A 15,120-nucleotide genomic window follows, 5' to 3' on the forward strand; every position below is an offset into this window, starting at 1 on the left:
CGACCGCAGTTAAGTGAAATGGGAGAATGGGACATTGGGTATGAATATCGGACTGTGTATTGTGTGACCTATCCAAAACGAGATTTTCCCATAAAAAAAAAACTATATCAAACAATTTTTACTTTGTCGCATTAGATCATTAAATTTATTAATTATCTTTGGACGAATGACTATTTAATCATAACTATAATAATATGGTTATTATAGAATTTATTTATTATGCTGCTTTAGTCGAGATCGTTGACAGGTTTACTTTGATGATAATTAATTCTTGACAGAATTTTTATGTGTCTACTAATATTCGTTCGTATGATCAGATATATTTTTTAGTAATATTACAATTATAATTATGTTTTGTTGATAATCATTTGTTTATTTATAATTTATACTTAAAATATTAATTATATATTATGTCAAGTGACTGTATAGTTAAGGTTATTGAGGAGTATAATATAGGTAAGTAAATTGGCGTTAAAGTTATCACTACACAAATACGATGAAGTGGTAATCGGGAGTGGCCAAGGGGCGGGGTCACTGGAGATTAGCCCCCCTATTGCATTTTTCAATACTTTCTTATGAAATACAACTAGGTACCTATTTAAAAAAAAAAATAATATGAATAATTTTTTAGTAGGATTATTTTATCCCCCCCCCCCTAAAAATATATGTCAAGTGTCTGTCTATGATAATGAAGTATTCATGGTATCTGTTTTTATTTGATCAGATATCCGCTAACACTGCATACAACTTTTCGCCATTATATTATTGACTATCGACAGTTGTTGTACTTTGTTTAGCTTAGAAAAACGTCGAAGTTTATTCAAAGGTTTGAAAATACTACTGGGTCAAGATGTCCAGTCCATTAAATTTGTGCATAATACTATTGACGTTTGTACAACCAGAAAAAGTGTTCTAATGAAAAAACAGCTTCGTTAACAGCTTCGCTCAAGGTACCCATCTCATCACAAAATTTCGGTCTGACGTAGGTTATAGATCAATAATTATTGGTATTGATTTATGTTACCTACATAAACTGAATATTTAAACAAACACATAATATGTTGTAATTCCGGGGTTAGTTAAATTGCATTTGACACACACTGGGGAAATACTTAATATGACACGTCCTTTACGTTTTGATGAATTTAGGTTGCGAACGATTAATCTGAGTGAATAATGAACGAATTCTATGTGTCCGATGGGAGGTATAAATTACATTGTATGTGTATATAATACGAACGATAGTCAATATTTTACAGCCGTATTTGATATTTAATTTAGTATAGTATAGGTATATCAACCAATTTAAAACGACGTAGCACCGTAACCTAATTTTAAATTTTAAATTAAAATAATTCGTTTTTGGTACACAATACATGTTATTTTATACCTGTATAATATATCCTCTATTACATATAGAGTTCTATTATACAATACACATTATAATACTATTGCCGATTCACTCCATGTATATCTCTTGTTTAAATTCGGTTGTATTTTTTCATATGGATTACGTTTAATATGTTTGTAGCTCTTTTTAATCAATTTCTTTCTCGTATTTTACAGTGGTATATAGAAATATATTAATAACGAGTTTGCAATACTACATAGTAAGGGTGATCTATTAACTAATACGTAGTATTATCTAAATAGGCATATAGCTGTGGCTATACTATTACAATTTGTATTCTATTGTACATAGTTTATAAACAGTATAGTAAATGAAAATAATGTCGTCAATCGTTGTATTGAAATATACTAATATAATGGGAAAATGTGATACATAGTTAGCAAGGTAAATTTGAATTAGAATTCTTGGAATTCTAGTTTTGTCATTCGTTAAGATAGTTGTATTGTTCAACGAGATGCTATCAATAAAGTAATATCCAAATTTAAATTGGTCTTTAAATAATATTTTAATAATCTAAAATGCTTTTAAGAAATTTTAAGATTTCATTAAATACGCAGATAACACAATACCTAAAATTCATATCTACCTTGTCGAAGTTTAACTTGGAAATATAATAGGTATTTGACATCGGAAATTATTAAACCAATTAAAGCATGTTTTCTTTTTTCTAAAATGTTATATTATGCCATCTGTTTCAATTAACAGAATAAACTCAAGTGATAAAAAATAATAATTAATTCCATTGATATAGAAAGAAAAGACAGGGAGAAGAGGAATCTCAGCGGAAGTACTTCAACTTGAATAGGCTTAAAGGATGTATTTATTAATTATACAATTTAAATATTTACTAGTCATTTTAAGCGTATACATTTGTGATAAACGTTCAAACATAATAAACCATATAATATACTACAAAAAATTACCCCTAAAGCATTATGTTGAATACCTTTAAAATTAATTTGTATTTAAATACAAATGCTTTTGAAAGACAATATTCGAATACGCATTTCAAATATAAAAAATACCAAGTATTTAAATATGTATTCTGAATACATTTGAAAAGTATTCTTAATAATACGGGTAGTAGGTATAGCAGGTTTGTATACTATCAGCTGATATAGTCATACCAGAAATTATTATTTTACATAATATTAATTAGTAATGGACAATATACTTAATATACGATTGTCATTTAATAGGTTTTTTTATAATATACATACGCCGGTAATTTCATTTTCGAAAAGAAAATTCAACAACCATTTGTTATAATGTATTTTTCCAATAACTATAAAAAATGGGAACTTATTTTTCCATTATTAGGAAAAGTCAGTGAATATGTGATCTGTTCGGTCACCAAATACACATTAAATTACACACGCTCCTTACTCGTGTGTTATAGGTACTAGTACAAACATGATATGCAGTAATTATTGTAAACTTTACATTTAGTACTGTATTTTGAAGAAAAAAGTTTTACCTGTAGTAATCTGACTTTAAGCCTGATGTCCTTTTCGTTTTGATTTTTTATGTTGGCTTTTAGTCTCAGCGCCTCGCCGCACACGTACGCCGACCTTTCCAGTAAGCACTGCAAAACCACTCTGTTGCTTTTGCAGCACAAACAGCATTTAGTCCGTTTTTCCAGGGCACCAATTGGCTTCTGAAAAATCACAATTATTTCGAATTAAACACCACGCCGAATATACCTATTTTATTTTAAGGAATTAAATATGAACAGATAAGTTGGTACATTGACACCCTGCAGTGTAGTTTGCTGTATTGGGTTTTTAAAAATGCCATAGATTAAAGTAAAATTCAAATATCAATGTTATTTATCTAATACTTTTCTTGTAATTTTATCAAGAAATATTAAGACGTTTTCTTCAATGTTTTAACAAGAAAAAAAGTGAATCAAAAACTACCAAATATGATTTTATTATTACATTATAAAATAAAGCCAGTTGAAAATTTGGAGAAATGTCATTGAAATGAATTTAAAAGGATCTCTAACTCTGCTAGGATGTTACACGAAATAATAGCATGTGATATTTTCAGGGTTGGTATAGTAATAATTATTGTCTGAATGCGCAAAAACTCTAAATACAACTCCGGGCGTTGTTTTATAATATACCCGCTATTCTTGAATATTTTAAAACTACGAAAAGGAAACAAAAAAACTAGTCCCTCCGAGCCATTTCCTGTAAAACATAATATATATTTTATCGTTTGTGTAACATTTTATTCTGTTTAGACCTCCAACGCTTTGCATATACGTCTTACCCACCACTATATCCGATGTCATCCATATATACCCACATAAATCCCACGTTGAATCCAGCTCAAGCGCTCATCCTCCACAGAATTCCTACACATACAGGGCGATTGTCTTAACTTGGAACTTAGCACATCCCTTAACTCTAACTTGACCTTATGCACCAACCTTTAGAGAATTAAAGCGAACCTCATCGAGGTTGATTATTGACAACCGAAAAAATAAACCACCCTGTACACATTATTTTAGCCAAGTAGCCAACCAAATCAATATGGCTAATTAAATTAAGGCAATCACAGCAGTAGATAATAATTACTTACTGGCTACCAACCACTATTCCCGCTGGAATTCTTAGATATTTTAAATTATTTTAAAACCAATTTGGTGCGTACTCCGGACAGAAAAAAATCTCATACCTACAGGTGTGAGGTATAGGTACCTATCATCTATGTATATACCACGGTTATTTACACAGTACATAGGTATACATACATATAGGTATCGACTGTTTTATAATTAGTTGTCACTGTTATGATTTCTGACTTTAGCATTGTATTCCCTCAAAATCAACTAGATTCACAATATCCTGCCAGAAGAGATATTGGAAGCTGAAAATTTAAGCATCTTTTTACTGCTTGAAAGATGATGACAGAAACAAACACACATTGTGAAATCAATACAATGTAATCGCTCCTCTCAGAATAAAAAAAAAAAAAAAATAAGCTACCACTTGTAGAACTTAAGGTTGATGACCGATTAGGCTCCTCACAGCCTTGAGACCACGGTCTCACTTTAATCTATGCATGAGTAATGAATATATGTAGATGTTGGTAGGCACTATAATACTACTATATCACCATAAAAAAGTAATATTGCTATTTGATTTTAGGAATACAATTCTCAACGTTCAAAAATTAAAAGACTTTTTTTATCATCACCGTGATGAAAAAAATACTTAAAAGGTCACATTCAAGTGAAAATAAAAATTTTACAAACCATCATAATACCGTCGCATTAGTGTATGCGTATTTCATCCAGCTGAGTAGGTATATTCATAAACATTTACATGGTATAATTCTATAATAATAATAAGTATGCCCCACCAAAATTAAAAATGAAAATAATATCTGTACAAAAATAACCATTTGTTTTTATTATTATACCTACTAATTACTAACATTGTGCACCGTTAGTGAGACTAACTCAGTCTGAGTCATTAGCATGCAATATTAATCATTCATTTACATAATTATTCATCACTGTACAATATTATGCATAATTTAATGCTTTGATCCCGCAGGTTCCTGGATTTATTACGACACATTTCATAGTTGAAATTTAAAAATAATTCAAAGTGAATACAACTCGAAAACACTCAAAATACAACTTTTTAACTTTAAACTTACGAGCTATTTGTAGAACAGTGGCTCGGTAAGTTTTAAAGGACATTTTTGTAATATGACGAGCCGTTACAGTCAATTGAAAATAAAAGCCACTAACAGGTTTATTGCAAAAAATTGGTTTCTAGTGATGAGACGATACATGTGTCATTCCAGTGACTGATATTATTCATAAACGGCCGTGTCACTTTTATCTAATATTATGATTGACGGTGTAACGAAATAATACGTAGGTAATTCGATTATTACCAAACGTCGATATTATATTATACTAGCTTATCCCGTGCACCGCGTTTTGCCCGTTGAAAATGCCAACTCTATATGAGACTCGATGGTAATAATGCGAGCAGTATATTATGCGTGCCTGCTGTGGATTGCGGACCCTTCTTGATGAGTACTTTGTATAAATAATATGTTTTATTCTTATTTTGATTGCGGACACGCCGATGAGAGGCTATAAGTGCAACTCAGCCTCCTTGGTAGGCAATGAACAAATATTCAATTGTTTGCATGCTTATACCTGACCTGCCCGATGGACCACTGCAGGCAACCAATAAACAAAACAAAAATACCAATTTCCACTAAATATATTTATATTTCTTCTATAACCAACAGCAACCGTACATAAACAAATATTTCCTTCGTAAATCTTAAAATCTATGTTTCAGCAACACCCCGGGTCAAACCTATCGGGTCCAATTGTGAATCTAAACCATCCAAGGCGTCACCCAAATGCATACAAAAAAATTCATACAAATCGGTCCAGCCGTTTAGGAGAAGTTCAGTGACATACACAGTACACATGTACAGTAGAATTATATATCTAAAGATAATTATTATAGTTGGTACATCGTAGAGTACTATACATTATTGTTATTTTACACAATATTATACTTAACATTAATATTATGTATAGTAGTGCATAAAATACAGCCATATATGATCTTAATTCTAAACACGTTCTAATAACGATTTATTTCTGTTGTTATATGATATTATTGTCACCGACTATTTTACTTGAATACTATACATTTTTTAGTTTTTATTTATGATTACATTTTTGGCTTTGAGTGAAAAACTTTGAAAATGTAATGAAAGTATTAAGTAATAAACGAAAGTAGGTTTACACCCAAAACACATCAAAAAGTTATTGTCACAATGTATTTTCATGGGCATTTAACAGTAACAGATCTATGCAAGTTGACACCTTGTTTCATTGTTATACTAGAGTATCTACTATCTATAATACAGTTTCTATAGTTTGACTACAGTTTTGTACAACTGGAAAAATGGTATGTAATGATAATTTTGTACTTAAGGCATATGTTCGTAAATTATATTATTATAGGTACACAGTATATTATTATAGTTGTAACATTCAGGAATGACGACTGACGAGTTCATTATTAACTTTAACACATATAGATATTTTAGATTCTGAGCATAGAAATTATTGTATTAGTTTTATAGTTATGATGCCTAATATCAAACATATTTTGTAATCGCTTAACATTTTTTTTTCAGACATCACCTTTAGGAGCAGTGAAATGCTTCAATATACAACTTCGAGGATGATTTCTGGTAGAAAATTGATGCTATGAGAGATGGGAAGATCAAAAGAAAAAAATAATTTCCTAATACTCTTAAAAATAATCTGGAAACAATAATTACACATTTTTCGTCGGGGTGGTGTTTGAAATATGCACGTATAAAGTCACCGCCATAGTCACCTATTATAATTGATAACGGTTGAACTCAGGCGTTGCAGTTGTCTTGTTATCCTGTACGGCTTAAATGTTATTTGTCCGTATTACGCTCCAATAGGTCACTCCCCTGGTGCTCCTCTTTCTAACTGACGTTTGGTCGATGCAGTGTTTGTCATATTTGTCATGCATTGTCTTGTACGACGTTTCGTCCATCTCGGATGCTGTTTCGGCGATAATCATATAGCTGCTGGACGGCGTTGGGCATGGTAGTTGTTGGTACTTGTTGCTTTCCACCTTTCTTACATTATCATATACTCTGCAAGACTGTAACGACATTTCACCCCCTCTTAGTGTCCTGATAGTTTTGACCGATCATGAGGATATTATAATTATGAACGACGATGGTCGATGAGTCATAACTGTGGGTGGATTGGCTGTTCGATGACCCTTTGAAAATGTTTGAGTATTACGATTATTTGTATATTTAATACGTATTTTTTTTAGTTGTGTGTGTCCTGGACCCTGGATTAGACCATTTTTCCTCTGAATTTGAAACTTTGAACATAATCGTACGGTGATTATTGTAGTTTTTATTGGTTGGTTCGGAATTCTAATCCTGATATATTATTATGGACTATGCGGTTGATCTGAGTTGATTTTATGACTGCATGTGACTACAGTCCCTATTGTTTCCAGTGTTTCGTCATCAAATTATTCGTGTCGATTTCAACATCATCTATTATGTCATCTTCAGTTTACGATTATCTGATAATCATTTTTCTAGGCGGGTTGTCATTTGGCTTTGATTTAAAATTCCGAAAGCAAAACATTTTTCTGAGAATTTCTGTGTACCTAATAATTGAAATTCGAACCAACTAGTCTTTAAGCGTTAATTGATCGTAAGTTAAAATGTATTCCTTATAAGTATTTAAATGTAAGATGAATGCAGTGGAGTGGAAAATATCTACTGTTGTAGAGACTTAAAATTATGTAAAAGCAAAAAATGTTCAAATACACATGCATTTACAGAGAAAATGGTGGTTAACAGATAAATTAATCACCTTGCATGTATACATATAATACTATTGTACTACGAGTACTATATTATACAATATAATATATTACATCCCATTGTATTATATTAACAACGGTTTGAAGAATTCGCATTCTACACACACAACACCGTACGTAATAAATTAGACCTAGACGAGCTTATGAAGTTAGGTGGATATTATACATCGCACCTACCCATCAGTCGTGTAGATTAAAAAAGTGGTGGTAATTTGGAAAACTTTAAATGTTCATTATGATTTTTCACATCTTAGTAGTTATTTTTAATTTGATGGAGTCACCCATCCCTTCCTGTATATAAACATGAATTTTGACTATAGGCGGCATTCTATGGTATAAACCAAGCATACCTACCTATATATTATATGGCATGGTCTGTGCGTATAATAATATATTATATGAGTAGCTGTGTATTTTTTAGTAACGAAATTTTAAGTCTCGTGGCCTAAGTACTTATATGTGTATTGTATATACATATTGCAACATGTTCTACTGTAACCACGTTAACCATGTTAATCAAATGGTTGCCACTACTGCTAGTTACATATTGTATAATATTGTTATTATGATTGGGTGTAATAATTTTAACTTATAGTTTTGATATTTGGTCACTATATTTTTTACCCACGTGACCACGTTGGTTTATTTGAGTTAATAGACTCAAAAACTTTTACCTAGACCATTTTCAATAAAAAGTAATACCAACAGATTTCTCGAGATTTAGAGGGTGCTTATATTTTATTTTTTCAATCCCTATACCTAGGTAGGCGGTACTCCTAAAAGGGATTTCATACATGACATTTTTCAGCTCACAAAAATAAAATATGTTTTTTTGTTTATTTACAGGGTGGCCATTATTTGGTTACACATTAATATATTACATTACTATTATAATAAGTAGATATATTATATGATGTATACATTAGGTTACAAATATATTTATAAAAAAAAAAAAATAATTTGGCATGGGTAATCTCAGGTGGCAAAACCTACATACCTATTGCTCATAACGTTTGGAAATTATGTACGGAGAGTTCTATTTAAGTGACTACTAAATAAATACTACCTGCTATGATTAATAAATATTTTCAAAATTAATTTCAAAATGATGGTTGATGGTTTTAAAAATTCAAAATACATAAAAAAAATCATCAGAATAATTATTTAAAAAAAATAGTGTTATAGTATAGCCACTAAAAGCATCGACCAGGTTGACTTTGTATAGTTTTCAGAATACCCGAATTTCTCATAATATAAACCTGCATATACAATGTATAAATATATACTGCACATTTGCAAAAATAGAAGGTTGGTAAGTATTTAATAAAACAGGAAATTATTAGTCTTAATCGTTGTATATTCAGCTGTATAAATAATATAATCCTGCGTACAAATACACAGGCCAACACGTCTAATAATATTGTTCACTGTACTACTATACATGTGTATCGTTAATTGGATTTTTTTTTTATACATTTATAAATCAATAACAATTGTTTTTTATGAAATAAAACAAGATTTATTTTATGTAATATCGTAAGCTTGAAAATTAAAAACACAGAATATTTCAATGGAGGAGTTGCGGACGCGGCATAATAATAACAGATGTGGCAGTTTCCTATATATATTCACCAGAGGGTTGCCATCAAAGAACGCCTTTCTCTCTCCTGTTTCACAATATTAGTCCTTTTTTACGGGACATATTTGATTATTTAAATTATTTATTAAATATGAATTGTTTATAAAAAAATTAAAAATATTGTGTTTCCTAGAATCAAGCATTATAGGCCACCAAAAAGCCCAGAGGATTTAAAAAAAAAAATTCTAGAATAGTTTTATATATATAGTGTGTGAACGTTTTTGTCTTTTTATAGAGTATATTAATTGTTGTAGTGTAATTTAATATAAGTGAATTCAACATACTTTTAGTATGTGTATGTATATTATGCACGCCTCTATAAATATTATGGATACTAACATTCTTCATATTGCAAGCTGCACTAAAATAAAACACTATTTACATTAAAAATAAAAATACACTTTTAATTTTTTAAGCTCAATAATGTTACATTTTGTAATAGCTTACAACATTTTTCTCATATTTCTGTGCTTGCAGTAGGTAAGTACCTGCTTAATATTAGTTAGGCCTCAACAGACTAGCTGCGAAGCCAAACATATATAATGTGTCTATAGAGAATTGAAATTAATAAACTTCAGGTTTTAATTATCATTTATGTTGTGTTTGGATATTATCATTATGTTTTAAAAAAAATGATACTATAATAATGTTTGAAAGGTATTAACATAACGAAAATTTGTAAAAATATATCGAAAAAGATTTTTTTTAAATTTTTTTTTAGGAGTAGTCACGACTCACGAGTTCTAACGAAATTAAATGTTTAGAAATAATTTGCACTGAAAAAGTACAATACAGAAGTATACTTTATGTATAGATATATTATTAATAATTTGTGAATATAAATACATATTATATACTAGGTATATATAATTCATATTATACAGTTAGTTGATCATTTCTTAGATAAAGTTTGTGTTGTTTACTTCCTTTTTTAAAATTTAAATTCAGTTCTTAAAAACCTTTTTTGTGTTTTTTGTTACTTTTTTTTCGGTGAACTATTTCCCCGATTCGGCTGAAACTTAAAGCAAAAGTTAAGTAGGGTTAAGTAAATGGTCCATAAAAAATCAGACCATTATTTCACGAGAAACCTTAGTAATTTTTCAAGTACTTTGAATATATTTATAGAGTTCTTCCGCCGAGTTACATAAAAGTGATTGATTATAGTATTTTTATTTTTATTAACCACACGAAAAACGACACGTTTAGATATTATAATAATATGAACATTTATTTTATAGATGTTTATTCGATGAAACCTATGATAGGCAATAGAATCGATTTGTAATTTTACAAAGCACTGTTGAATGAAGGATTTGTTTGCGGGTATATTATCATTAAATTTTAATTTCAAAGCTTTCGTTATTTCATTAAATGGGTTTACACATTTTGTGAAAGGCATCGTTATATTTTACGGAAAGGTGTCGTGCTAAAAATAACTTTGAGTTGAACCTTTTAATGCTTTTCGTCAATGATAATTAAATTTGTAACTCTTACGATAATATTGCTGAAGAAAAACAAATCTTATCGAAACATTGTGTAACCTTATATACAATATTTTCCAATTAAAATATCTGTGAACAGACATCAACATGGACCAATGAAGTCTATTGGACAAGAACATCAAAAAAAAATAACTACTCAATGTTTAGACTAGGGAAATGGACAATGTAATTTTAATGTATACACATGTATTGTTAGGGTTTAATGTGTTTTTTTTAAATAAAAAAAACTTACTACTTGCTTATTTAGTTTTTACAAACATGCATCAGTTTGAGAAACGTTTAGTAATAATATGGATGTTTTTCGTAAAACTTTTTAATTTCTACAACATATATGTGATACGTTTCAAGTATCTATAAAGTATAGAGTGATTCTTAAACGAACGACATTTCTTTTATCGGAACGTTTTTGTTTATAATTTCAAAATTTAAAAGGTACAAAAAGATATCGACTCACAATAGTTTATATATTTTATAAGTGACCTCGATATAGAACCCGCGAGGTAGTCATAGTTATAAGAATGTTTGTTCTCTATTCCGCTCATCTAAACTTCAAAATCAGCATATGAAAAATAAAGTATTGGCCCAGTATTCGATATTTATGTATGAGAATTTTTCGACAAATATTCCGCTTTAAGATAAAAAATTCAATGTATCTATATTCTATATGGTTGTTATTGCCATTTGAAAAGAATAAAATATCTAGAGAAAACACTGATAAAAAAAAAAAAATAAAAATCAATTTGTAAAACTATGACACACATACAAATAACTTGCTATGCCAGTTATTTGTCAATTATTTCTTTGGTACCTAATGTAAAATTCAAAATTCAATTATTTATTGAGGAAATTAAAAAATATTGTGTTACTCTTAAGTTGAAATAGGACAAAATAGAGTTAAAGTTAGGTAAATGAAAAACTCAAATTATTACCTCAAGTTAATACATAAGATTAAATTTAAATTTATTTCATTAATTCGCCGATGGCTGGCCTCAAAAATGTTATTTTTTAAAAAACTACTTTTAAAATTATTGTATCCAATATTCTATATTATATTACTCACCAGATATTGATCGTCCATGCAGTCAATGTGTGGTCCTATGATGGTGAAGTACTTCATGCCTTGCGGAGGAGACGCGTACGGTATGTCGAGGGTGACCTGCGGAAAAGACAAATCTCTGACCAGGGCGAGTACAAATTAAATGCACATACGTATAATATATAGTGACAACTAAGGGGTTACTATAAATCTCTCACCAGCCTCCTCCTCTATAGCTCCTCGAATTTAGCACCTCTACAAAAATCCAAGCCGCAATTCAATTTTTAAATAGGTTTATGGTCGTCCACACAAACACAGATAACACGCATAGTATGTTCTTCTTGATAATTGTTTTGAAATGGGTTAACATTTTGAGTTTGGGAAATAATCGAATTTCAATTGCATTGTTGTCTTTACAGCCTTATAGAAATTCGACTAGCAAGATTAAGATGTTCGATACCTATCGTCATTGATTAAATACAAGGGGGTTCTTTTATCATTTAACACTCATTATTTCAAAATGTATAAATGTTTTTGAAAACAAATTGTTCATGGTTTCTAGTCATTAAAAAACAAAATTTTTATATCCAACATTTTTCTAAGTTTTTACTTTTTTGTATTATGACATGCAGTTTTAATTTGTTCTTCGAAAGCAGAATATATTTTTCTGAGTATTTAGATTTGTTAAAAAACAAACTTAGGACGTATAGTTTATGAATTATGAGTATTTAAAGCTTAGATGAGAGGAATATAATAGTGAACCAACATTTTGCGGGGTAATCGCGTACCACTCCACTCCGCTCATCAGAGCGTTAAATGATTATAACTCATAAACTATTGTGTGTTTTATACAAAAACATAAAAAACTTAAAAAATGTTTAAGAATTTGTTTTTTTCAAGCAAACATTGTTTCGTTAACGACTTGAATCCATGTAAAAAAATATTTTTTAAGACATTAATATACTTTTTGAAATAATAACTTAATGTCTTAAGTTAAATGTATCACCGCGTATTATATTATAATATAATGTATATATCTACATTCTACATAGTGTGCTTGTGTGTATGTACAAAAAACTAAGTACTAAATAGTAAGACCGACTATTAATGTCTTATTTTAGCATCCCCAATATATTTTAGGTCTCTTTTTTTTTCATTGCTCACATAAATCACCCCCAAATGAAAAAAAAAAAATCATCGAATACAACTAATTTATAATGCATACGCAGCAATGGCGATACTGCAATTTATTGATATAATATACGTTTTAGGTCTAGAATAAAAATACAGCTTTCACACGCACTCGGCGCTTACCTTGATGTAGTATCTGACGTATCCGGGTTTGCTCTCGAACGAACAAGGCAACGAGCTCTGAGGAAGTTGGAACTTGAACGGGAAGTGGTGAATTCCTCGCGGCAGGATCGGAGCGGGACCGTCTTGCCGGTCTACTGGAATACATTTTTTTTTTAAATTTCCTCAGTGAAGAATTACTTTTTTTACACTCCGATACTATTTTATTTACTTTCAGAGGTGGATTATCGTATAATACATAGTTATATACTTATATACAGACTCGTGAGTAGAATATTCCGGATTTCCGAATAAAAAGTATATTTCAAACTCAGCATTCTGAATAATTTTAAAAACATTTCGAGAGAGAAATTTTTCATCTCAATAATTAATTGAATTGAATTTTTATTGTTATGTTGTAAATCATAAAACATCTTATATAGTTGTATTATATACACAAATATTAAAAAACCCTCAACCATATACAATATATATTTACATTTTTAAGGATAATTTTTTTTTAACATCGAAACCAACAAATATATGAAAATCATTTGGGATATTTATATAGTATTTTAAACACATTATTCAAAATATTGTTTTTATAAAGTATATTCGAATTCATATTCCGTATTCGGAATACTATTTTTTATAAGAATTTTGATATTTATTTTAAATATTTAAAAATAGTACTTTACCCAACCCTACGTACTTATATATTGTATACTTATATTTACAAACCTTTTCCGAAGATTAACGATCGATTGTCAATGAAGTACTGATCGTCTTTTATAGCTGAACGATCACCGCTAACCAACACTTGCCATTCCGCGTGAGCCTTGCCCCTGAGGACGATCCGGACTGCTGTGAATGACAAAAATAATTTTGTTACTATTTTGTTATTACTTTTGAATTCGTAACCTAAATAATAAACCATTTTGAATGGCGTTTTAAATGCATTGTATTGTATATCAGTACCAATATGGAAATGTATTATGTAAGGGTGAGTCATTTCATTAACCTAAGTCAAGTCGATTTTTGTATTTTTTTTTTTCAGATTTCATTAGTTATCCCTGCAGTATAGCTGAGCAGTGGTTAACAGGTAACTCTTACTAACGCTGTAGGCTTGAAAACTAGTTTGGAAATTATAGAATACCCCATCCGGTAAAATTGGTTTGATGAGATTTTGGGTGAAATGGTTTATAATATTCTCTTGTGTGCTTACTGCAACTGCAGCATACTGCACACTGCACAGTACCGTACACTACTCACAATATGATACATGATATTTATCGTGTTATATTTTTTATACATTGCATATATATATAATGTACATTAAATGCCTACATTGTATAGGCAGGCATGCGCAATGCAATTTTTATGCCAGTCGAAACAGAAAATAGTCGCATATATTTTTGACCCGACGAATACAATAATATTATATTATATTATTATTAATGTTGTTGTCATTTCTGTGTAGGCAATACAGAAAACGTTTGCTGTATAATATTACGTTATTCATGTCTATAATACTCTTACAGAAAACGTACCTATCCACTATACGTACAAACAAAGTGCTATCTGCAGAACACATTTCATTTTTTCCTCCGTTCGTTTCAAACGACATCGCCAGATTATCGTATTTTCTATAGTTTATTATTATCGCATGAACATATTAATATTGTTTTATATAGGAATATTTTGCCGTAAAAGTCTAAGAATTTTTATCTGTTGTTACGCTGGTTTATTTATTTATTGCGATTTTAAACATTTATATTATATACACGTTACATTAC

The 15,120-nt window shown here is 29.8% G+C and overlaps 1 protein-coding gene across 4 annotated transcripts in view; it reads right to left on the reverse strand.

Annotated features, from left to right (window-relative positions):
* The window catches only part of LOC111027174 (arrestin domain-containing protein 3-like), a 93,651-nt gene that overhangs the window by 14,923 nt on the left and 63,608 nt on the right, over positions 1-15,120 (reverse strand). For all 4 annotated transcript variants that reach the window (XM_022305415.1, XM_022305413.1, XM_022305416.1 and 1 more), the window contains 4 exons: positions 14,066-14,188; positions 13,349-13,482; positions 12,059-12,154; positions 2,889-3,068 (listed from right to left, as the gene is read on the reverse strand). In XM_022305415.1, coding sequence (XP_022161107.1) covers positions 2,889-3,068; positions 12,059-12,154; positions 13,349-13,482; positions 14,066-14,188 — 533 coding nt within the window. The remainder of the gene's footprint in view (positions 1-2,888; positions 3,069-12,058; positions 12,155-13,348; positions 13,483-14,065; positions 14,189-15,120) is intronic.

This window comes from Myzus persicae, unplaced genomic scaffold (genome assembly GCF_001856785.1).
Source record: "Myzus persicae strain clone G006 unplaced genomic scaffold, MPER_G0061.0, whole genome shotgun sequence".
NCBI lineage: Eukaryota > Metazoa > Arthropoda > Insecta > Hemiptera > Aphididae > Myzus > Myzus persicae.